Source organism: Balaenoptera borealis (assembly GCF_965194805.1).
Source record: "Balaenoptera borealis genome assembly, chromosome: 12".
Lineage (NCBI taxonomy): Eukaryota > Metazoa > Chordata > Mammalia > Artiodactyla > Balaenopteridae > Balaenoptera > Balaenoptera borealis.
Genome location: NC_138869.1, coordinates 52,242,948 through 52,266,607, shown reverse-complemented (window position 1 = coordinate 52,266,607; position 23,660 = coordinate 52,242,948). Strand labels below are relative to the sequence as shown.

The following is a 23,660-nucleotide window of genomic DNA, read 5'->3' as shown; positions in this document are numbered from 1 at the left end:
CAGTGCTTAGAACATTTCGGGTAAGGGTAAAGAAGCAAGTTGCTAGAGGCCTTTTTCCACCTGCTGCTGCTCTGCGGGGCGGGGCTCGCACCCTCTCTCACTTGGATGGGTCCAATTCCAAGATCCCCAGCTGTGCCTTTGTGTGTGTGTGGGCGGGGGGTTGGATTGCAGACGTGGGGGACCACTTGTCATTTCAGAGAAATCAGACATTTTTCTGCCGAGTAGTTCACCCATCAATAAAGACACCACTCCTGTGGTTCACTGTGACCCCCATCTCAGGTGGGGAAACGGTGGCGCAGAGAGGAATTCAGGCCAGAGTCCGGGGGCGGCCCAGCACTCAGGGGTCGCACGGCAGGCTGCCTTCGGGAGCGTGGGCTCCAGCCAGCGCACGAAGCAAGAATCCCGGTGCCGCGGCCCCGGGGTCCCGGGGTCCCGGAGTCCCGGGCCCAAACCGCGATCTCTGCCAGCTCGCCCTGCCTCGCCCTCCAGTCCTGCGGTTTGCACGCGCCTCGGGAACGGCGCGGGCGTGGGGCGGGGCCTCCGTGTTGTTGTTTCTCTGGGGCCCCGCCCCTGAGGGGGGCGCGGACCACGCGGCCGGAGGGCCCGCCTCCCCCCCCTCCCCTCCCAGCTCGCCCGCCTCTTTGTATCCAACATCCGGGTTTCCCCGCTGGCTCGGCTCCGCGGCCGCGGCTCAGGAGCCATTTTGGACTCGGTTCAGCTCCCCTCCCCCCACCCCTCCCCCCGTTCATGGCCCCTCCGGACTCGGCCCCTGCGCCCCGGGCCCGGGCCCAGCCCCGCCGCGCTATGCCTGAGTCGGGCGCGCCCCGGCCTGCGCCCCGCCGCCGTCCCCCGGCCCCCGCGTCGCCCCGGAGCCCGGGCCGAAGCCTGCGTCGTCCGCAGTGGCCCTGAGCCCGGCCCCGCCGTCCGGCCCTTGGAGCCTGCACGCTGCCCGGGGACGAAGGCTCGGGAAGCGCGCGGGGAACAAGACCGAAGGAAGGAGCGGGAAGGAGAGCGCAGCCGCCGCCGGGCCCTGCGCGCCCCGGGAGCGCCGCGCGGCCCTGCCCGCGGGCTCCGGGTGTCCGCGGGGCGGCGCCGCGGAACATGACGGCGCCCTGGGCGGCCCTCGCCCTCCTCTGGGGATCGCTGTGCGCCGGTAAGGACGGGGCGCGGCGTGGGGGGCGCGGGGCGGCTTCTGGCGCCGTGCGGTGTTTACCAACAAAGGGCGGGCCCGCGGCCTCCTCGCCGCACCACCTGTACCCAGCTTGCATCTCCCGGGGCGGGGACGGGGGGCGCGCGGGGCGCCCTGCTCGCTGATCTTGGGGGGATGATCTTGCCTGTGCGGCGGTCTGCGGGGCTCCGGTTCGCGGAGGCGACCCCAGGGTCGGGGTTCAGGCTACACGGGTGCGTGGAACCGAGGGAGAGTGAGAGAAAATCCCAAGCTTGAGGAAGGTGGCCAAGCGGGGCGGTCAGATCTAATACGGGGTTAGCGGGATTGTAGGTGCAGCAGCGGCTGGGGGCAGGATTGCTTGACCCTCAGAGCCACTAGGTGTAGCGAAGCGACGCGGGCCGCTTCACACAGCCCGGAGGAGTCCCTTGCACCCCATCCCAGCAGCGTCTGCGTGGTGTTCCCCCGGAGGCGCGCCGTTGGCGCCAGCTCCTACCTGCGCCCGTTTTCCCTGCGGCGCCCCGGGACGCGAGGTGCGGCCACCCCGAGGGACTGCTTTGTTTTGGCCTCCTGGGAGGGGAGGTGGGGCGAGAAGACAAACCAACAGGTCCCTATTCGTTCTGGCCTCCGGGAAGCACGTGGCGGGGGTGGGTGACCCTCGCGGCCGGCGCTCGGCTCGCGTGCGGGTGTTTGAGGGTGTGTGGTTGCGGGTGTATAAACGCGGAGTTCCGCTGGGAGACCGCTTTTCCCCCAGGCCGAAGCACTGATTTTCCTCTTCTAGCGGTGCTGGGACGCGCCCTACTCCAGTGTGCGCGCAGGGACGGGCTCCGCGCTCGGCTCCGGACGGCTCCGGGCAGCCCTGGGAAGCGTGGGGAGCCGCGCATTAAAGCTCCAGGGAGCAGCCCGGGGCGGTCTCAGAGGCGGGTGTGCGGCAGCCCGGGAGCCTGGTCCTGCGCGTCTTTGTTCCCAGCCCCCATTACACATGCAGCGCGGGTCCCCAGCCGCCCGCGGTGGCAGCAGCGTAGAGTCTGGGAAACCCGCGAAGGGCGGGGCCGGGCGTGCAGGGGCGGGGCTGGGATCCCCCGGCTGCTGCGTGGGTGGGGAACGCGCATCTCCATCTCATCCCCACTCGCGCTCTACGCGCCTCCTTTGCAGTGTAGCAGGGTTTAGCTGTCTGCACCGAAGGCAAGTGAGTTCTCCGAGTGGGGCTTTGGAGCTGCGTAGCCTGAGTACAGCGACCAGAGGACAGAGACCCCTTATTGGTACCTGGGCACAATATGGAAGGGGTGTCATGGGTCTTTTGGAGCTATTTCCTGTGTCGTAGATGCAGAGAGTTGGTGGTGTTGAACCTGTTCCTTTCTCTGCCTTTTAAGTGCTGCTTTGAGGTGCTTCTCCCCAAGAATGAGATCTCTGAAGTGAAAGGAAGGCGTTGGCCTCTAGAGGGAAGGGCTGCAGCCAGACGACTTACTAGGCACGCAGCAGCTCACCTGACTGTCTCTGGATCCCTCCTGGAGGTGCTGGGCTTTTCCAAGACCATGTCTGCAGAGGGGGCCTCCTCCCGGGACAAGGACAGCCTCAGACCAAAACCCTCTCCCTAATTATCTCCGTCTGGCTTGGCCAGTCTCAGGTCCCTCCCTGATTATGCGGGGCAGGGTGGGATTGGGCCCCTGGAAGGACTGTATTTCCCTCCTCTTCCCTGGCTTGGGCAGTGCTCAGCAGTGCACCTTGCAACGTGGGGCAGCCAGAGTTAGGACAGAGTCCACCAACCTGTGTTCCTGCCCTGGAGGAAAGTGGGGGTCACTGGGTGTTTCTAGTGGTGACACCAGCCAGTCCTTTGGTGGCCACTGCCCTGACTTGTGAAGAACTATGGGAAGAGCCTCGACAGGCCCAGGTGGGAGCAGAGCTGGCCCTCCTGTTCCTTTGACATCCTTGATACCCTTCCTTCAAGTTCCTGGCTTGCTGTTTAGAAGTACCCACACCCCCTGCAGCACACAGTGCCCTTGTAGAAGGAAGATCTAGAACAGCACTGTCCAACAGAAATATAGTGTGAACCACACATATAACTTTAAATTTTTCTGGTAGTTATGTTAATAAAAGGAAAAAGAAACAGGTGTGTCTCAGTCTCCTTGGGCTGATTGTGTGACTTAAACAACAACTTATTTTCTCACAGTCTGGAGACTGGAAGTCTGAGGTCAGTGTGCCAGCATGGTCAGGTTTTGGTGAGGGCCCTCTTCCTGGCTTGCAGATGGCTGCCTTCTCACTGCATCCTCACATGGGCTTACCTGGTGCTTGGGGTGGGGAGGTGGGGGGATTGTGGGGGTTTTTTCCCCTCTTCCACTAACCCCATCATGGGGGCTCCACCCTCATGAACCAGTCTAACCCTTTGCAAAGGCCCCATCTCCAAATACCATCACATTGGGCATTAGGGTTTCAACCTACGAATTTTGAGGGGACGCATTCAGTCCGTGACAAGGTCAAATTAACTTTAATGGTATATTTTATTTAACCTAATGTATATAAAATAATCATTTCAACTTGTAATCAATATTAAAACAGACATTCTCCATTTTTTGTACTGTCATAAAAATCCACTGTGTATTTCATACTTACAGAACATCTCAATTCAGACTTTGCACATTTCAGATGCTCAGTAGTCTCATTTGGCTAGTGGCTACCATATTGGATGGTGCAGGCCTAAAAGAAAAGGCAGAATTGATGCTGCAATAATGGTACAGGGTGCTTGTTACAAGATCAGTGTTAGTTAGTTTTGCACGTCTTCTGTATTCTGTGCCTGGCCCAGTGTCCTTGGGAAACAAGTCATTTGGCTCTTGCCTTGCAGTGGATATCCCGGACACACATCTGTGTATCCCGCAAGAACTCCTGACATCTATCTCTGTACTTGGGGTTTAGATCAGGGCCTGTGGGTTGGAGAGTGTTCTGAGTGAAATGTCAGGAGCCATTGGCTGGGGAGGAGGACCTGATTCCTGTCTGTCACATTGGGAAGTGCACGCCTTGACTGCTCCAAGCTGTCGTTATAGGCGGGCTTCTCTCTGACCCAAAGATACTGTCCATTTCCTCAGGGGAGAAGTGTGTGTGGAATGAGTGAAGTGACCCTCAGGCCCAGTGTAGTGGTAGGTGTCAAGGACACGGACCACAGAGTCATGGGCTGTTGGTGCCCTTCCCCGGGGAAGGGTGTCCTCTGCTACCTGTCCTTGTACCTGCTAAGAATTCCAGACTCTGCCCTGGCTGGCTGGCTGGGCTGCCCTTTGGGAAGAGTGGGCACCCTCCTCAGCTCTTAGAGATGCTTCCAAGGTAGATGATGTAAGAAACTCACCCAGACTCCCTGGCTCTCCACCTGGGTGAAGACATAAGATCTGGAACCCCATGGCCTCCCACAGCTTGGGTGGGCTGCTGTGGTGCACTACTCTGCAGGGTCTTTCTGGGCATCTCAATTCCCAAATAGCACCTGGACTTCCCCTGGCACTTCGCCTAAGGAACTTCCTTTCTAGGGAGCCCAGTGAAGAGTGCCCATCCTACACCATGGGCCCCTTTGAGAATCTGATGAAAGCTGTGGACCCTTCCCCCCCAGAAAATAAATGCAAATAAGAAAGAGAACCCATGTGAGAGTATGCACATACTTTGTGCACACTCACTGTTTGTACTGATACCAGCTAATTATGGCCCCCTGGGTTGGACTCCGTGAAGGCCTGTCTGCCCTGGTTGCCCTGCCCATTGTATCAGTCCTGGCCGGGGGCTGTGCACTGGGCAAGTTCCCACACTGCTGCCTCCACCTACCCTGTTCTAGCCACTGGGCATGACTTCTCCTTTACTTCTGCCTTTTGTGACCCTGTCCAGTGTTCACATGCCAGCCCTGATCCACCCCCCACCCCCCACCCCCCGTCCCTGCCCCTTCCTTCAGGAAGCCCTCCCCTGAGTGCCTGTGTATCCCTACCTGGGAGCTTAGGGTAGTGCAAGTGAGGACCGAGAGACATCAGGTCAGAGTTTAGGTCTGCTTGCAGATACTGGCCTGTTACCAGGGCCTGGGATCTGGGGGCTTAGGTCGGGGGGAGCTGGTCTGGGGAATACTTTTGAGAATGACACTGGGTAGACAGCCCTCAGGCAGGATCCTGGCTGGCTAGACCTCATTCTAGAGCAGCGTTTCTCAGCCTTGACACTGTTGACAATTTGGACCCCATGATTCTCTGGTGTGTGTGGCGGCGGGGGGTGGGTGGAGGGCGTCTTGTGCATTGTAGGATGTTTAGCAGTATCCCTTGGCCTCTACCCGCTAAATGCTAGTAGCACTTCCAATCGCGAAAACCGAAAATGCTGAGTGGAGGGGGCACAAATCACCTGATTGAGAACCTGATCTAGAATGTTCTCATGCCTTTGAAGGGACAGAGAGTTGTGGGCGGTGGGGTTAATGGCTAATACCACCCCCCGCCGCACACACCCCCCCCATCGGATTCAGGGTGGGAGGTTGGATCCTCAAAAGCCTAGGAGATTCCTGCTTCAGCCTCAGGGTTTGGTTCGAACTCTTGGTTCGGGAGTCCTGGCCACCGAGGAGAGAATCCTGGCGTCCTTGAGTTTTCTCAGAAGTGGTTCGGGTTTCAGGGAGGCGGCGATTGTGGGTGGCCGGGCAGCCTGCCTGCCGCCCCCGCCCACCACCCTGACCGCGCCGCTAGGTTCGCAGCGCGCCTCGCCCGAGGGCCCGGGGCCTCTGCGCCGCGCGGCGCCCCTGTGCGCGCACCTGGCAGCCGACGCGGGCCTAGCGGAGCGCCGGGCATGCCCTCCCCGGCGAGCCCAGCAAGCGGGCTGGCCGCCGGGCGCCCTGGGGAGGCGGCGGCGCCGCCCTGGGCCTGGAGCTCCGAGCCCGTGGACCCTGGGGCGGGGGCGCCGCCTCTCCCCAAAGGTACGGGTGCGCGGCTCCACCCTGGCCGGGGGGGAGGTGCGGTAGACTGCACAGCCGGAGACGGGACTGCGCCCGCACCGCGCGGGCCCAGACCCGGGGGTTGATCTCTCCCGGCGCCTGTTGGTTGTGCTTGGCAGGCTGGCAGCCCCTGTTCGTCCTCCGCTCCTCCCCCCACCTACTCGTGGCTCGGCTGGGGAGCTTTACGGGGTCTCCTCTCTGATCTTGAACTCGGCAAAACACAGCTTGCTGAACTGGCAACGGATTACAGACGCTTCTTAGAGTAGGAGGAAGCATTCCCAAAAGCTTCAGTTTCCAAGTTCTCAATGTCGCTGGTGGGTGAAGTGCTTATTTTAAAGGTTTTTTGTTTGTTTGTTTGTTTGCTGGGGTTGAGACTCTGCTTCCATCTCTTTTGGAGTCTTTCCAAACTGGACTTTGTTGCCATCTCAGGATTCTTTATTTTTTTCCCCTTCCCTTCCATTCTGTCACCTGTTCTTTGTTCCGGAATAGACACCCACCCCCTTGTTTGGGGCTTCCTTTTCGGCCTTTCTCCACCAGACTCAGAGGCCTGCCATCCCAGCCCCAGAGGTGCCTGGTCCTTGAGGTCCTGGCGGTGCTGCTTCTGGATGCCTAGGTTGTTGGGTGGGGGCGGGGATGGGGGAGAGTAGAGGCTGCTGCCCTCTTCTGAGTCTGTTTTTAAAGTTTCTCAGTGCTGTTTTTGTCTGAGACAATGGTAGGTACTGGAAACCGACTGGTAACGCAGGCTGAGATTGTTTGGGGGTCAGCTGTGCCTCCCCTGGCCCAGGATCAGTCATGGCTTCCCGCATTTGGACAGCCCCATGCCTGGCCCTGGTTATCCCAGTCTGGCTGTACACATACATGTGCCTTTTTCGAACTCTCTCAGGGACTGGCAGCCCTAGCTGGGTGTTTTCATTCATGGGCACGTGATTGCTGGGACTGGGGGTTGGAAAGGAAGCCTGCCCCAGTGGGCGCATGTGACTCCTCCCAGGGGCCTTCTAGGGGCTGGGCCTGCCACTCAGTGGGACTTCTCCTCTGCCTGGTTTCTGGGCTGGAGCTGAGGCGTTCTGTGAGGTGAGCGCATGTTCTTGTTTGCAAACGTTTCTCTGCCGACTATTTCAGTTCCACTCTGACAACCAAGGAGGCTAAAATTAGTTCTGGGGAAGGAAAAGGAAGGCTGCTTGGAAACCCAAGCCCTTGGCTGGAGGATGGAGGAGGCTGCTTCCTGGGGCTTGGGCCCAGCATTTCGGAAGATGTGACCAGACAGCTGTTGTCTGTCCATCTGAGGAGAGGGAGGGGCCCCTGCTTACCTCCTAGACCTGAACCAGTGAAAACAGGAGGCTGACTTGGAAGCTGACGCTCTTGAGTGTTGATGCCAGGATGTTTTTTCCTTCTGGCTTGCATAGTGATGCACAGTGTTTTTAGGTATGAGGACAATGCCTCTTAACGTCCAGTGTCATTGACAGCCCTCCTTCCCCCTTCCTCCTCATTGATTCAGAAAGCATGCATGAGTTCTCAGAGCCTTGGGCTGGCAATCATGGGTTAAGAAACCCTTACTTTATATCGTGTTTGGGAATTTCCTTCTTACCCAAGTTTTACATTCCCTTCAGGTGCTCACAAGCCAGGCAGACCAGGGCCTTCCTTGGAACTGCTGGCTTGGGTGGGAGTGGGAGTTAGAGGAGAGCCCTGTGGTCCAGGCCTCATAAGTAGAGCCCTTTGTGCCCTGAGGGCAGAGGGGATCAGGGTTCATCCGCTGCTGGGGCTTAGAAAATAGAGGGTCAGAAAAGTTAGGTGAATTCTGGTTTCCCTTCCCACCTGGCTGGCCCCTCCTGTGAACCCGCTACCTGAGAGTGGGTCCTGCAGGACTACGTGGGGGAGCAGAGCCAGGGCAATGCGGTCCTGTCTCCCCTACCATGAAAAACCCCTCCCAAGTCTGCCCTCATCCAGGGGTCTCCTGGTTAGCCACCCTGGCATATAGTTGAGTGGTGGTCACATTGGCCATAACTTCTTTTCCCATTTAAAATTTTATTAATTTTTAGTTTTACAAGTAATACATATGGATTCAGTTGCAGAAATTTAGATATTACAGATAAAACCGGGGTCTCTTTTACCAGCCTGGTCCGCCGTCTGAGTCCTCCTCCAGAAGTGAGCCTTCTCAGGTTGGTGTATAGCTTCTAGACGCTTGACATATGTATCTATAGAAGTACTTAGAGAAATAAAGCTTTTTTTTTTTTTAACCTAAAATGGTATTACTCTTTTTCAAACATTTAACTGAAATATAAAATATGTATAGGATAGCGTAATTATCATAAGTGACAGCTTGAGGAATTTTCACAAACTGAATATGCTGATGTAATCAGCATCCAGATCGAGAATCAGAAATTTACCGGCCTCTCCCCAAGCAAGCCCTCTCTTGCTCCATTCCAGTCTCTACCCCTAAACCCCTAAGGGTAACCACTATCCCAACTTCTAACAACGTATGTTATTTTGGCCTGTCATTGTGCTTTAAATGAATGAAATGTTACAGGATGAACTGCTTTATGTCCATCTTTTGCTCACCATGTTTTGTGACTTGCATCCGTGTTGTCGCGTGTCATGGCCTTTTTTTTTTAAGCTGTGTCGTGCGGCATGTGGGATCTTAGTTCCCCCAACCAGATGTTGAACCCATGAACCCTGCATTGGAAGCGCAGAGTCTTAACCACTGGACTGCCAGGGAAGTCCCTGTCATGGCTTTTTAAACTCAGAGATCTGTTCTGGCAATCTTTTTAATGTATATGGATCTACCTCAGTCTTTTTATTTATTTATTTACTTTTACTTATTTATTTTTGGCCGTGTTGGGTCGTCATCGCTGCACTTGGACTTTCTCTAGTTGTGGTGAGCGGAGGCTGCTCTTCATGGCGGTGCACGGGCTTCTCATTGCCGTGGCTTCTCTTGTTGCTGAGCACAGGCTCTAGGCGCGTGGGCTTCAGTAGTTGTGGCACGCTGGCTTCAGTAGTTGTGGCTCGCGGGCTCTAGAGCGCAGGCTCAGTAGCTGTGGCGCACGGGCTTAGTTGCTTCACGGCATGTGGGATCTTCCCGGACCAGGGCTCGAACCCGTGTCCCCTGCATTGGCAGGTGGATTCTTAACCACTGCGCCACCAGGGAAGCCCCAGGACATGTGTATTTTAAATTTTGATAGATATCGAGAAACGATTATACATGGTTATACTGTGTCGTGGTGGTGGTGGTGATGGTGGTGGTGTGTGTGTCCTGTGTAATGTTAGATTATAGAGGTTGGAAATAGCCCACCTGATGAAGGGCGCCCGGACAGGGCGGGTGCTCACTTCCGCTGACCTGGTATCTGAGGAGCGCCAGAGAGGCTGCTTCCCATGTCTGAGGCTCCTGGTTACTGTGCCGACAAAGGGGAGGTGGCAGTGGACTAGCCAGGATATGGTCTGGGTTTGGGGTGGGTGTGCATGTGTGTGTCTGTGTGTGCTCACTAGCTAGGCTCCATGCTGCCTCCACCTCTCAGAGAGACTGAGGCTCTTGCTGAAGGTTGTGGGGAGCAGGGCTATACTGGTGCACCCTGTGTGTTTGACAAGCTCTGGGCATGGAAGGATCCTGATGTCACGTGTGATGATAATGGTGGTAGGAGGTATGGGAGAAACTTGTAAAAGAATTATTTTAGAGTCTGCTGAGGGGCTTTTCACACCAGAAAGGGTTCTGGTGAGCTTCAGTTCCTGGCTGAGCATGTGCCTTGCTCCCTTGCACGATCTTCTGCCTTGACTGGCTGAAGAATTAAAGAAGACAATTTGAGATGACTTGTTCTCCAAAGCCCCTGCTTTCCTAGTCCCTTCTTCAGCGTGCTCTCTACTCTTTCACTACTATTTTACTGGGATTCCTTGTGTAAGCCCACATGTCAGGCCCTGCTCGTGGAGTTAGGTGGAAGTGGGTTAACGGTACTGTTTCCAGTGTAAGTGATGTCCCAGCCAGCTTTCCCACATTGTACAGGTGATGTGCACTGTCTGTGTATTAATCGGCTTAGGCTTCTATACCATGGAATACCACGGACTGGGTGGCTTAAACAACAGATATTAGTTTTCACAGTTCTGGAGGCTTGAAGTCCAAGACCAAGGTGCTGTCAGGATTGGTTCTTGGTGAGTCCTTTCTCCTTGGCTTGCAGACAGCTGCCTTCTTGCTGTGTCCTCACACAGCCTTCTCTCTGGGTGTGTACACTCCTGGTGTCTCTTCTTCTTCTTATAAGGACATCAGTCTTGTTAGGTTAGGGCCCCACCCATATGGCCTTAATTGACCTTAATTGCCTCTTTAGAGACCTTATTTCCTAGGACAGTCACATTGGCGGTTATGAATTTTGGAGGGGGACACAATTCAGTTCATAAGAGTCTGAAATAATAAAGTTGGTTGAAAGTGAATTTTCCTCTTGAATTACACTTTGGAATGGAAGTTACTTTTTTCAGGACTCTGCTTTGGGGTCAGTGTTCTTCTCGATTAACACTTTCTAAGGGCAGTCTTATCTCTACACTGGTATCTCAGTTGTTGTGTTTGTGTAGAGGTATCCCCTTTGGGTATTATATATGGTCCTGAAAATATATCTAAAACCTGGGTTAAAAGTAGATATGGAGATTTCCTCTTTTGATGATCAGGACCAACCCTCTTTCTGAAAGCACCTGAAAAGATGGACAAACTGAGAAAACATCTCTGGTTGAAAGCATTGTACAGCTACCTCTCAATGCTGAGACCTACCAGGCCAGAATATGTGTGAGAACAGAGGCCTTGGGTGGTGACTTTTACATTTGAGTCTGTTTTCAGCTCCATATGGGCAGCTGAGAAGCTGAGCCTTGCATTTGATAGCCTTGGGCTAGGAAGACAGGAATTGGAGTTCTAAAGAGAGGGTGGGTATAGTGAGCCCCTCTTTTTGGGTTGGGACCCCAAAGATGTAGAGGTGAGGGGGAGCCAAAAGAAGACAAACTCTAAAGTGGGATGAAGATGTTAGATGGTGGAAATCATGTTGCTTCTCAGCTTTCTCCACAGCCAAATTAGGAGTCTGTGTGATCAGTGGCCACTTGTGTATATTTGCTTTCCAACTTCAGAACTTCATTTCTGTGGTGCTTTCCCGTTCTTTTTGTCCTTATGGGTTTATGCCTTAAAAACCTTTTATTTGCTATGGTTTTAGTGGGGTTACAGGAGAGAGCAAAAATAACATTTGTGTATAATCCTTGCCCTTTACCTGGAAGCTCTCTCACCACTGTCCTTCAGGAATGATGGGCCCTGGAGAAAGGCAGGTGTTTCAGAGAATGGCCCTGGACCCACACCTTGTTCCGTGGATGGTGCCAAGGAATCGTTTACAAAGTTCGAGGTTGGAAGTGGCTTGAGGTGACCTAGCTTGATTCCTTGTTCCTAGGCTGATAGAGCTCCTTTCGTCACCCTTGGAGATTGCTCCTGAACTTCCATTTCTGGCAATAATAGTGAACAAAACAGCTGAAAAACCTCTTCATACAAGACACATAGAAATGCTGGATAAAGTATAACAAATATCCTTTTTAAATGTATATGCATGATTGCACGTATAACAAAGTAAGGGACAAGCAAGAGTGGGCTGGAAGCTAGAGCTGTACCGCTTCACTGGTTGAAGCTGCTTTTCCCTGGGGGACTTTGCCTCTCTCCATAATTTAGAGATGTGGGTTTAGTAGCAGTGTGTGAGGCACAGGATATAAGATGTGGAATTTAGACTGAGGCTCTCACATGATAAGACTTCCACAGCGTTATTCATTCAGTGAAAGTATGGGCTAGAGGGAACATTCTTTTGCTGATAAAGGGAATAGATAATAAAACTGTTGGTTGGTGGGGAGTGGGTAGTTTCACTTGAGAATTTGTAACCATACATCTGTGCTTCCATGAGCTTGGGGTTGGAGTTTATACAATCTGTGTTTCCTGGGAGTTGAGTAATTAAAGTGATTCCAGATTGGTAATGTCCTAGAGAATTTGGCAGAAGCAAAAATATAAATTATCTCTGGAAGTTTGCCCCCTCAAACTTGGCTTCACTTTTTATTCCCACAGAAAAGGCCCCCACTGAACACAAACTCTGTATCCAAAAACAGAATCCAAAATTCCAAAACACACAGGGAAACAAGATACCATGAGTGAAATCATCAAAAGTAACAAGTGGCAGAAATAGATGTTCAGGAAGTTAAATTATGGAATTAGAAGTGAGGGATTTGGAAGTATGACAAAGAACAGAAGTATCAAAATTGACCAAGAAGGTTTTTTTAAAAATAAAACTTCTAGGGACTTCCCTGGTGGCGCAGTGGATAGGAATCTGCCTGCCAGTGCAGGGGACCCGGGTTCGATCCCTATCTGGGAAGATCCCACATTCCGTGGAGCAACTAAGCCTGTGAGCCACAACTACTGAGCCTGCGTGCCACAACTACTGAAGCCTGCGTGCCCTAGAGCCTGTGCTCCGCAGCAAGAGAAGCCACCACAGTGAGAAGCCTGCACACTGCAAAGAAGAGTAGCCCCCACTCGCCACAACTAGAGAAAGCCCACACGCAGAAATGGAGACCCAATGCAGCCAGAAAAAAAAAAAATAGAACTTCTAGAAATAAAAAAATAGATTAATTGAATTTATAAATTAAATAGAAGAACTAAACAGATTAGACCCAGCTAAAGAGAAAATTAATGAATTGGAAGTTAGACCTGTAGAATTATCTGTAATGGTGCTTAGACACAGAATTGAAAAATATGAAAGCAGAGTTAAGAGACTGGGAATGGTCTGATATTGTAATAGGAATTTCAGAATCATAGAATAGGGAGATGCAATATTCAAATTGATAAAAGCCAAGAATTTTTCAGAATTGGTGAAAGACATGAATCATCAGATTAAAAGCAGATTCTTCCAAGCAGTACAAAGAAATTTAAACATGGACTTAGACACATAGCTTATAGTGAAACTGCAGGAAGCAGATCTAAGAAAGCAGCCAGAGGGAAAAGACAGAATATGTACAAAGTTAAACTAATAGTAGACGTTTCAGCAATAATGGTGGAAGCCAGAAGAAAGTGGAATAATATTTTCAAAATGCTGAGAGAAAATAACTCAACCTAAAAGTTTATGTTCTTCTGAACTGTCAGTGAGGAAAAAGAACAAACTAACATTTTCAGAAAGATGAACAAAGGCTTCTGTACCAAAAGATCTTTACTGAAGGAAGATGTTCTTCAGGAAGGACAGTGGTCCTAGAAGGAAGAGTGGAGATCTTCCTTCTAAGAAGGGTGAGCAGACAAGCTGGAGAATGTATGGACTAATAAGAAAATGTTGGGCTTCCCTGGTGATGCAGTGGTTAAGAATCCGCCTGCCAATGCAGGGGACACGGGTTCGAGCCCTGGTCTGGGAAGATCCCACATGCCACAGAGCAACTAAGCTCTTGCGCCACAACTACTGAGCCTGCGCTCTAGAGCCCGCGAGCCACAACTACTGAGCCTGTGTGCCACAACTACTGAAGCCCACACGCCTAGAGCCCGTGCTCTGCAACAAGAGAAGCCACCGCAATGAGAAGCCCGCGCACTGCAACGAAGAGTAGCCCCCGCTCACTGCAACCAGAGAAAAGCCTGCTCGCAGCAACAAAGACCCAATGCAGCCAAGAATAAAGTTAAATTAAATTAAAAAAAAAAAAAAAAGAAAATGCTGACTTTATAAAACACAACTAATATCTGCTTTGGGAGGCGGATAAGAAGAACAACTGATTAAATGTGGAACACAGATATTATGTTAAACTAATTTAATGTAAGTTGGAAGGAGGTAATTGGAGTTAGAACAATTAAGTTCCAATGAGGGATGGAAGAGATGTTGATTACTTTCAGGCTTTTAGCATAAATGTACATATTAAAACTTAAAGGCTAGCTTATAATAGGATAGAAATAGGGTGCATTACTTCCAGACCAGAAGTGGCTGAAATAATGGAATTTAAAAAGATAATCCAAGGTGGTAGCAGTAGAGAAAAAACAAATTTAAACATACTGGTAATCATAAATGTAACAGGAGTCAATTCTAGGATCAAAGACAGTGTTAGATTGAGTTGGGATAAAAAAAGATACAGACAGATTTAAAATAAAAGTTGGAAAAAGATAAACTGGGAAAATACTACAAGAAATGTCATATAGCTATGTTAGTGTCACATAAAGTAGACTTTCTGGCAAAGAGCAAACAAATAAATGAAGGGGGTTACTATGTAGTAAGAAAAGTTTTATTGGAATATGTAAAAAATTTCTATAACCCAAAGGAAAAGCAGCCCAGCAGAAAAATGGGAATGGATGCGAACAGGCAGTTCTCAGAAGGAGCTGATGAACACAAGCATGATCGTTCTCACAAGCAGTCAGGAAATGTGGATCAAAACCATGATGTACGATTTCACCCTGACCAGGTGCGCACATATCAGGGGCTGACGGTGTGGCTCAGTGGGGCTGGAGTCTGTTGGGCACATAAATTGGTGCATCCACTTGGGAGAACAGTGTGACTGTATCCAGTGAGTTGGAGATGCTCATCCTTATGTCCCATATCTCTAACGTGTGGCTGTATTCCCTAGAGAAATGCACGCTCATGAGCACCAGAAAACAGGCAAAGGAGGATTTGGGAGGGTTCACAGTGGCAGTGCTTAAGTCAGCAAGTGTTGTAAATGACCTAAAGGTCCAACAGGAGGATGGACACTTAGGTTGTGGTCAGGCCATGCAGTGGACTGTTCTGTAGCACTGAGAATAAAGGTCGCAGAGCATGTAAAGGGCATGTACTCTAGAGCCAGGCTGCCTGGTTTCAAAACCTGGTTTTGACACTTAACAAGTAACTTGGGTAGAGTTATCCTCTGTGTGAAAGAAGTTCAAAGATAAACGTAGGCACGTTTAGGATTCTTTTCTGCCTCTTGTATGTATGTGCCATTCCACCGTTACATGCCCACACACACACGTGTGTGTGTCTGTCTGTCTGTCTGTCTGTCTCGTGCTCTAGCCCTCCCCTTCGCCCACCCCCTCACCTCCATTTAGGTTCCCTTGATCCCCCCCACACGGGCCATCCTCACTGGTCGTGGGAAGATGGTGAAGATGCTCCTGCGTGGATCGGGGGAGGTGGAGTCATAAACTTGGATACAGACACTGTGGCAGGGAGCCCTCACCTTCAGGACCCTTGGCTCCTCTGGAGGAACCTGCGGGCACAGCAGGTGCTCAGCTGACGGCAGGACCCCCTGAGGGGGCAGGGCTAGGGGAGCCTGAAGCAGGGCCTCCCGGGAAGAAAGCCTGGCCACTGTGTGTGTGTGTGGGGGCTGCCCCTCCTCTCTGGGCAGACCTGGAGGCTGGACCATGAGGGAGAAGGCTGGGCTCGCCTTGCGTGGCCACATCTCGGGCGTGGCGGCTCCTGGGGGGGTGCGCTGGTGCAAGGGGCCTGAGGTGGATGTGGTGGTGGCTGGCATTGCATTCTCACCACTCTACAGTGTAGGTGGGCTGCGCCCACAGGGAGGCGGGGGCTGCCGAGGGGCCTCCAGGAGCCAGGGGCAGGGTGCAGTGGCCCACTGGCTACTGGGGTCTGCGCTACCTCTGGGAGATGTTGGCTGAGCTAGATGCACCCCAAGGCCAGAGCTCGGGGGACCCCAGGGGAGGCGTGGCCCCTCTAGCTCCAAACCCTCCCACCAAGGCTCTGCCTCACCTCTTCATCCCTCTTCCTCTCCCCACTGGATTTTCCCCTTGTCTCCCCAGTGCAAGTCGGGTACATCCAGAGTCAGCTGGCCTGGGAAATAGACCTCAAGTGTCAAAGCCCATCATTTAGGTTCATCCCGCTCCTGGAATGTGGGTTCTGAGTGGAATCTGCATGTGTTCTTTCTTTTGGTGGTGGTGCGTGTCCAGGAGCGGGGTTTCTCTGTTCTGCCTGGACTGGGGGCTAGGGGAGCCCTGGGGGCATCTTTCTGCCGAGGTGTAGGCCCCTTGGAACGTAAGGACGGCCTGCTGGGGACACTGACGCTGGTAGACCTGGTTCCTTCGGAGGCTGCCGGTTGGGCTGGCTGGTGCTCAGGGTAGAGTGAGCCCCTCACCCCGGCGTGTGGGGGGAGGGTCCCCACAGGGCTCTGAGGCAGCGCGTGAGAGGGGGCACAGCTTCCTCGCCTGCCGGGATGGGCGAGTGGGCTGGGGTCGGGGAGCCTCCTCTGCAGGGGGCCCCGGCTCTGTGAGTGTGGGCAGGAACCCTGTGTCTGTTAAAAGGCGGAGGTGGCCTTGTGGTTGGAGTGTTGCCAGAGGCTATAAATAGCTGAGTGTGTGCAGAAGCGGAGTGCCAGGGAGGAGGGGGAATCCCTCTCCAGCTGGCAGCAGAGGCTGGGTGTGGTGAGGGGGGGCATGGAGTCTCCCAGTCTCCCCTGGTCCCCCTGGGGCTCTGAATGCAAAGCTCTTGCAGGTTGGGTGTGCACACTCCCAGCCTGACAGGGCAGGGGGCTTGTGCTGTGACGAAATGGCATAGGCAGCAGGGGGGGTCAGGCTCGAATATAACAGCGAACGTGCCAGGCATTGTGCTAACCAGCGTTAAAATGCATTAACTCGTCTCGCTCTTGGAACAGCCAAGGAAGTAGGTTCTGTTATCATCCCCTTTTCATGAGTGGGGAAACGGAGGCACGGGGTGGCTGGATCACTTGCCAGTAAGCATCAGAACCAGGACTTGAATGGGGTCAAGGGCGCCTTTTGTTTTCAGTTGGTCTGTAGGAGGATCTTGTCAGGTGGGGGTCCAGTGTCATCCTGAACCCTTGGGTTCTACCTGGAGCCTTGAGATTTGGACTTCCCAGCCCTGACCACCTGGGTCCTGGCCACACGGCAGTGGCCAGAGGGGTCTCTGCCTGATCAGCAGCTTGGAGAGAGGAGCTGGGCCAGCCTTGGGCCATTCCTGATGTCTGGTGGCCTCTCTTGTTCGGGCTCCTTGCCTTATACAGGGGGTGGGGGCTTGTTGTCTGAGCGGAGATGGAAGCTCCCCTGAGGACCCTAGGGCTTGGGCTGCAGGCTGAGGCCATCCCTTCTGTTTTCCCCCTCTCTTCAGAATCCTGCTCTAGCCAGGAGATAGCTCTGTCCTTCTGTCTGACCGTTGGTCCTTCCTTCCTTCCATACATCCATCCTTCTATCCGGTCTGTGTCTGGAACTGGTTCTAGCACTCAAGACAGTCAAGGCTTCTGCAGTTAAAGCATCAGCTTTGCAGTCCTGTGGGGGAAGCCTGACATTTAAAAAGCAGTTGTCAAGCACATTTGTAATGATTTGTCTCTTTCTTTCTTTTTTTTTTTTTTTTAATTATTTCTTTTTTTTAATTTTTGGCTGTGTTGGGTCTTCGTTGCTGCGTGTGGGCTCTCTCTAGCTGCGGCGAGCAGGGGCCACTCTTCGTGTGCTACACGGGCTTCTCATCACGGTGGTCTCTCCCGTTGGGGAGCATGGTCTCCAGGTGCACAGGCTTCAGCAGTTGTGGCACGCAGGCTCAGCAGTTGTGGCTCGCGGCTCTACAGTGTAGGCTCAGTAGTTGTGGCGCATGGGCTTAGTTACTCAGCGGCATGTGGGGTCTTCCCAGACCAGGGATCGAACCCGTGTCCCCTGCATTGGCAGGCGGATTCCCAACCACTGCGCCACCAGGGAAGTCCCTGTTTTGTTTCTTACATGAGTATTCGTTATGTTACTTTCTCTGGGGAGTTATCTTTGGTTACATTATTTTTATACTTTTTGAATGTCTGAAATAATCCTTTAAACAACAACAGGCAATTAGTCAAGGGTGATAAATTAGGTAATGGAGGAAGCACAAAGGCCTGTGGAAGTAGAGAGAGAAGAGCCAAAATATAAAGGAGAAAGTTGGGAGCATCTTGCAGCCAGAGGTGGTAACTTGTGCTAAGCCCAGAAGCCCAGCTTGGGGGTCTGCCCCACAGGTCAAGTCTCCCGGGACCCCCACTGAAATTGCTGCTGTGGATGCAGTGGGCCCCTGTGCCCTCTGGACTCGGGGCTTTGAGAGCACAGCCACCGAATGCTGCGGCAGGTGGGCAGGAGCCTGTGGGCATTGTCGGCACCAGCCTAGGCCCTGCCACTGGTGCTCACTTAGCCTTTGGCCTCCGGGATCCACCCCATCCTCTCAGCCCTGCCTCTCACTAGTGGAGCTGCTCTGAGACAAGGCAGAGACAGCGGCAGGAAGCTGCCCTCCTATTTTCTCAGACGTGGTCCCTGAGGTCTGCATCAGAACCACCCGAGACAGAGGGGGATGGTTAAAAACATAGATCCAGGGACTTCCCTAGTGGCGCAGTGGTTAAGACTCCGCGCTCCCAATGCAGGGGGCCCGGGTTCGATCCCTGGTCAGGGAACTAGATCCCACATGCATGCCGCAACTAAGAGTTCTCATGCCACAGCTAAGGAGCCCGCCTGCCGCAACTAAGACCTGGTGCAACCAAATAAATAAATTAAATGAATAAAATTTAAAAAAAAATAAAAATAAAAAATGTAGATCCTGCCCCCACTCCAAATGGATGGGTCTGGGCAGGGCCCAGGAATATGCATTCTTTAAACAAATTTATTTGGTTGGACGGGGTCTTAGTTGCGGCAGGCAGGCTCCTTAGTTGCAGCACGTGGGCTCCTTAGTTGTGGCATGTGAACTCTTGGTTGCGGCATGCGTGTGGGATCTGGTTCCCTGACCAGGGATCGAACCAGGGCCCCCTGCACTGGGAGCACGGAGTCTCAGCCACTGCGCCACCAGGGACATCTCAGGGATGTGCATTTTTAGCACCCCCCTCCCGCCCCACCCGGACGACACAGTGATTCTGACCGTGCCCTGGGGTTTTGAGGGCCCCTCCATTCATTGCTGCTGCTGCAGGGAAGCAGCCCCCCTCCCACCCAGGAGCCCCCCACTGTGCATCTGGCTGTCAGTCTGGCACCCTGCCTCCCTCGTGGGCCTGGGGCTACTCTGCAGCAGCTCTCTCCCCCCGGGCACAGGTTCCGGGCGCGGGGAGGCCGAGACGCGGGAGTGCATCTACTACAACGCCAACTGGGAGCTGGAGCGCACCAACCAGAGCGGCCTGGAGCGCTGCGAGGGCGAGCAGGACAAGCGGCTGCACTGCTACGCCTCCTGGCGCAACAGCTCAGGCACCATCGAGCTGGTCAAGAAGGGCTGCTGGCTGGACGATTTCAACTGCTACGACAGGTGCCAGTGCCGCTGGGGCTGGGTGTCTGGAGCCGGGTGTCTGGAGCCAAGGCGGGGGCACACGGGCTCTCGTGGCAGCCTGGGCGAGCAGGGGTGGTGCTGGGTCCCTGCCCCCGTTGCGAGGTCCCCAGGAGGGCTCTGGGTGCACGTCCACCCTCTGTTGTCCCTCCTGACCCTGGGTCCCGCTTTAGGGGAAGTGGGCTCAGGCTCTCCCCCCGCCCCCCGCCTGGTTCCCTGTGGGGTTCTCTGTGGGGAGGGGTTTGGCTGGGCCGCCCCAGGGAGCCTGTCCCTCACCTGAGGAGCGGATGGGAAACTGTTCCTCCAGGCAGGAGTGCGTGGCCACCGAGGAGAACCCCCAGGTGTACTTCTGCTGCTGTGAAGGCAACTTCTGCAACGAGCGCTTCACCCACCTGCCCGAGGCGGGCGGCCCGGAAGGTGAGGGGGGGGAGCTATGTGGGCCGGCCTTGGCCCCCCACCGACCGCTCGGCTCCTCCGTGGGGTGGGGATTAGCCGCAGGGCTCTCTGGTCTGGCCCTGGAGGTGTGCGGGTAGGCGGGCTGTGTGACGCCGGGCTCCGTGTGTCCCCCAGTCACGTACGAGCCACCCCCGACAGCCCCTACCCTGCTCACTGTGCTGGCCTACTCGCTGCTGCCCATCGGGGGCCTCTCCCTCATTGTCCTGCTGGCCTTCTGGATGTACCGGCATCGCAAGCCCCCCTATGGCCACGTGGACATCCATGAGGTGAGATGGGGCTGGCCTGGGGCCGGGCAGGGTAGAGGTGGGGAGGCCAGGCCAGATCCTCTTAAGCCCTCGATCCCCCCAGGACCCTGGACCTCCACCCCCATCCCCTCTGGTGGGCCTGAAGCCACTGCAGCTGCTGGAGATCAAGGCTCGGGGGCGCTTTGGCTGTGTTTGGAAGGCACAACTCATGAACGACTTTGTGGCTGTCAAGATCTTCCCACTCCAGGTGCGTGTGTGCCTGCGGGGCCCAAGCTCTCTGCCCCAGGGCAGTCCACGTCTTGTACAGCTGGGATGAGAGAGGAGTGGGCCCCATTGGGGGTGGTGACATTCACCGTGGGCCTAGGGGAGGGCTTTGCAAAACTTTGATTTGCAAAACCTCAATCCAGTCTGGTTTTCAGGGTTTTGTTTTGACATCAGGTTCTGCTTAGAGGCCCTAGACACCAGGCTACCCCGAGCAGTTGCCTGGGACACTTGGCAAAGCCAGGCCTCCTCTGCTTCTCACTGGTGGGTGGTCCTGGGCTCCTCACTTCTGTCTCTGGACCTCAGTGGCCCCCTTTGTAAATCAGGTGCTGGCCTTAGTGATCTCAGGGGTCACTGTTGGTCTGTGGTCCTGGGCCCGGCTCAGTCCTGCTTCACCTCCCTTACGGGGGCTGAGGTTGGGGGTAGTGGGAAGCTGCAGGGTGGCGTGGCTGCGGTGGGGTTCAGCCGCATCCCTGCCTCAGGACAAGCAGTCGTGGCAGAGTGAACGGGAGATCTTCAGCACACCTGGCATGAAGCATGAGAATCTGCTGCAGTTCATTGCCGCTGAGAAGCGAGGCTCAAACCTGGAGGTGGAGCTGTGGCTCATCACGGCCTTCCACGACAAGGTGAGCCACACCCTGTGGACCCTGCTCCCACGGGAGGTGACCGTGGGCCCCACTGGCCTTCCCCCGAGGTCACCCTTCATGGGTGTGGACATGAGGGTCTGCAATAAGAGCCCCTCGCCCTGGGATCAGTTCTTACGAATGGGAGTAGTGACTTCATGATTATCACTCTCTGACGACACCCCCTTCCCAACCCCTCCTGGCCTCATGAATTCCAGCATCCCTTGGTCGGGGGTGGGAAGCCCAGCCAGTGGTCCATGGAGATGGCCCTCCCGGGGCTGGGCTGGATCCCGTCCTCCTGTGCCCAGAGTCTGTCTGTTCCCTCTAGGGCTCCCTCACGGATTACCTCAAGGGGAACATCATCACATGGAATGAACTGTGTCACGTGGCAGAGACAATGTCAAGAGGCCTCTCATACCTACACGAGGACGTGCCCTGGTGCCGTGGCGAGGGCCACAAACCGTCTATTGCCCACAGGTACCTGGGTTAGCAGTTGCCCTCTCTGCGCTTGACCTGGAGCTGCAGAGAGGGTTGGAGGGTGAGAGCAGGGCCTGGGGGTCGCAGCTTCATAAACGTGGTTAGCTGCTCTGTGGTGTGTCAGAGGCAACCGCACAAAACCCTGTGCCCACCTGACTCTTCTTCCCCTGCCTTCTGCCCGCGTCCCCTGCAGGCTGTGGCCTCGCAAGTCAGTTCTCTGGTGCCCTCCAGTGGCCGCAGGAGGAAGTGCCGACTGCTGACTAACTTTGGAGAGTTGGTTTAGCAGGTCTCAAACTTTATGGTTAGGATCCCTTTACACTCTTGTGGGTTATGTCTGTTGATATTTGCTGTATTAGAGCACACATATTCCATTAACTGTCAGAGTGATGACAGGTGTGTGTAGCCTCTGGAAAACTCTATACTTTTGGGAGAATGAGCTTAAAAAAAGGCAAATAACGGATTATTATGAAAAGTATGCTGACCTTGCAGATCCCCTGAAACAGTCTCGGGGATTCACTGGGGTCCTTGGATGGCGCTTTGAGGGCCACTGTGCTACCTCCTCGTCACAGTGGCAGGCACTGCTCTAAGCACTTAGAAACACCAAGTCATTTCAGCCTCATTACTGCCCTGCGAGATAGGTACTGTTTTTCCCTGCCCCTCTTACAGGTGAAGGAACAGTGGCGCAGAGAAGTAGACCTAGTGTAGTGTGGTTCTGTGGCTGTGAGGGAGGGAGTGAGCCTCGAATTCCAGGGTTCAAAGCTGAAGGGCCCCGATGGTAATAACATTAATGACATAGGAGGTTGACTGTATGAAATTGCCATTGTTGTAGGTCAAAAACGGTTGAATGTCGACTCTTCCATATGGTTCCACCTAACGGTAGTGCATAGTAAGTGTGCCAGGGGTGGCCCTAAACATTCGTGCATCGGTTTAGCCCTCACGGCAAGGCTGAGACAGGCACGGGGAGACTGAGGACCTGCTAGGGAGGGGCCGGGCCGAGCGCAGCCTCAGCACCCGCGCCGCACTCCCGCAGCGGCTCGAGCCTCGGGGGCCTGCTCAGAACCCAGGCCAGTTCACTGAAACTTCTCTTTTCACTCGCATCCCAAATAGTGTAAATTCTTCCCAGAAAACTCGCATCCCTGGCTGCTATGCGCCCTCCTCAAGCCCTCTGAGAACGTGAGGGCTGGCCTTCGATGCTGGGCACCGGGCTGGGGTCAGTGTTGCAGCTCTGGCGGGAGTACAGTTCTGGATTCTCACACCAGTGGAGGGAGGGTCCTAAAGCTGCCTGCCCGTGTGGCTTCATGGAACTCCACCCTGGCGCAGACCCTGCTCCCCACGGGTGGGATGGCCTGGCCTGGGGTTTCTGGGAGTCAAGGTGGGAGGCCAGGAGCAGGGTCAGTTGGACCACATGTTCGACTCTGTCTCAGTCCACTGTCTCCGCAGGGACTTTAAGAGCAAGAATGTATTGCTGAAGAGTGACCTCACGGCCGTGCTGGCTGACTTCGGCCTGGCTGTTCGGTTTGAGCCAGGGAAACCTCCGGGGGACACTCATGGGCAGGTGACGAGCCTCAGGGGGTGCAAGACATGGGGGCACAGGGCTTTCGTTTCACCAGTGGGGAGAGCGAGGCCTGGAGGGTGGCGTGGTTTGGGCCAGCCAGTGAGAAGCAGATTTCCTTTCTTCTTTCAGTTGTAATTATTAAACAAGATAAAAATAAGATAAATAAGAGTATACTAAGAATCCAAACCAGAAACCTAGAAAAAGTAACCTAAGGTTTAGCCTAAGCAAATCATCCTAAAACAACGGCTATTACTATTTTTAAGTATTCTCCCCCTTTTGCTTTTGGCGTGTGTCTCAGTGAAGTACACATCATCTGTGTAGCCCCTCGTGGTGCTGATGGAGGCAGCAGTTCATGGTAGATTACTGCTGTCTCGAATGACACTTTACAGTAGTCATTACTTCATGACCCCGGGGCCCCCCGGGGATGTGGTGCGTCTGGGACGGCCGTCATTGTTGATGGCCCTGCTGTGCACACGGCTGTAGCTCCTGTGTCCAGCTGTGCGTGCATTTGTGCGTGGTCGGTGACCGCAGACCCTCCCCTGTCCCTGTGCAGGTGGGCACACGGCGGTACATGGCCCCTGAGGTGCTTGAGGGAGCCATCAACTTCCAGAGAGACGCCTTTTTGCGCATCGACATGTACGCCATGGGCCTGGTGCTGTGGGAGCTCGTGTCCCGCTGCAAAGCTGCCGATGGTGAGCGGGACGGGAGCCCTGAGCATTCTGGGTGTGGGGGGGTGGTGGGGCTGGGCGCTAGGGTGACCCCGC

The 23,660-nt window shown here is 54.4% G+C and overlaps 1 protein-coding gene across 4 annotated transcripts in view; it reads left to right on the top strand.

The window, feature by feature from the left end:
• The first annotated feature begins 713 nt into the window (after positions 1-713).
• The window catches only part of ACVR2B (activin A receptor type 2B), a 36,635-nt gene continuing 13,688 nt past the window's right edge, over positions 714-23,660 (top strand). The window contains exons 1-9 of one of the 4 annotated variants that reach the window (XM_082348614.1): positions 714-1,153; positions 19,054-19,261; positions 19,587-19,696; positions 19,850-20,001; positions 20,084-20,227; positions 20,724-20,867; positions 21,193-21,341; positions 22,782-22,896; positions 23,450-23,588. In XM_082348614.1, coding sequence (XP_082204740.1) covers positions 1,102-1,153; positions 19,054-19,261; positions 19,587-19,696; positions 19,850-20,001; positions 20,084-20,227; positions 20,724-20,867; positions 21,193-21,341; positions 22,782-22,896; positions 23,450-23,588 — 1,213 coding nt within the window. In that variant the 5' untranslated portion in view covers positions 714-1,101. Of the gene's footprint in view, positions 1,154-5,154; positions 6,075-19,053; positions 19,262-19,586; positions 19,697-19,849; positions 20,002-20,083; positions 20,228-20,723; positions 20,868-21,192; positions 21,342-22,781; positions 22,897-23,449; positions 23,589-23,660 lie in introns of those variants that run through there. The other 3 variants (XM_082348613.1, XM_082348612.1, XM_082348615.1) reach the window with 3 other exon arrangements.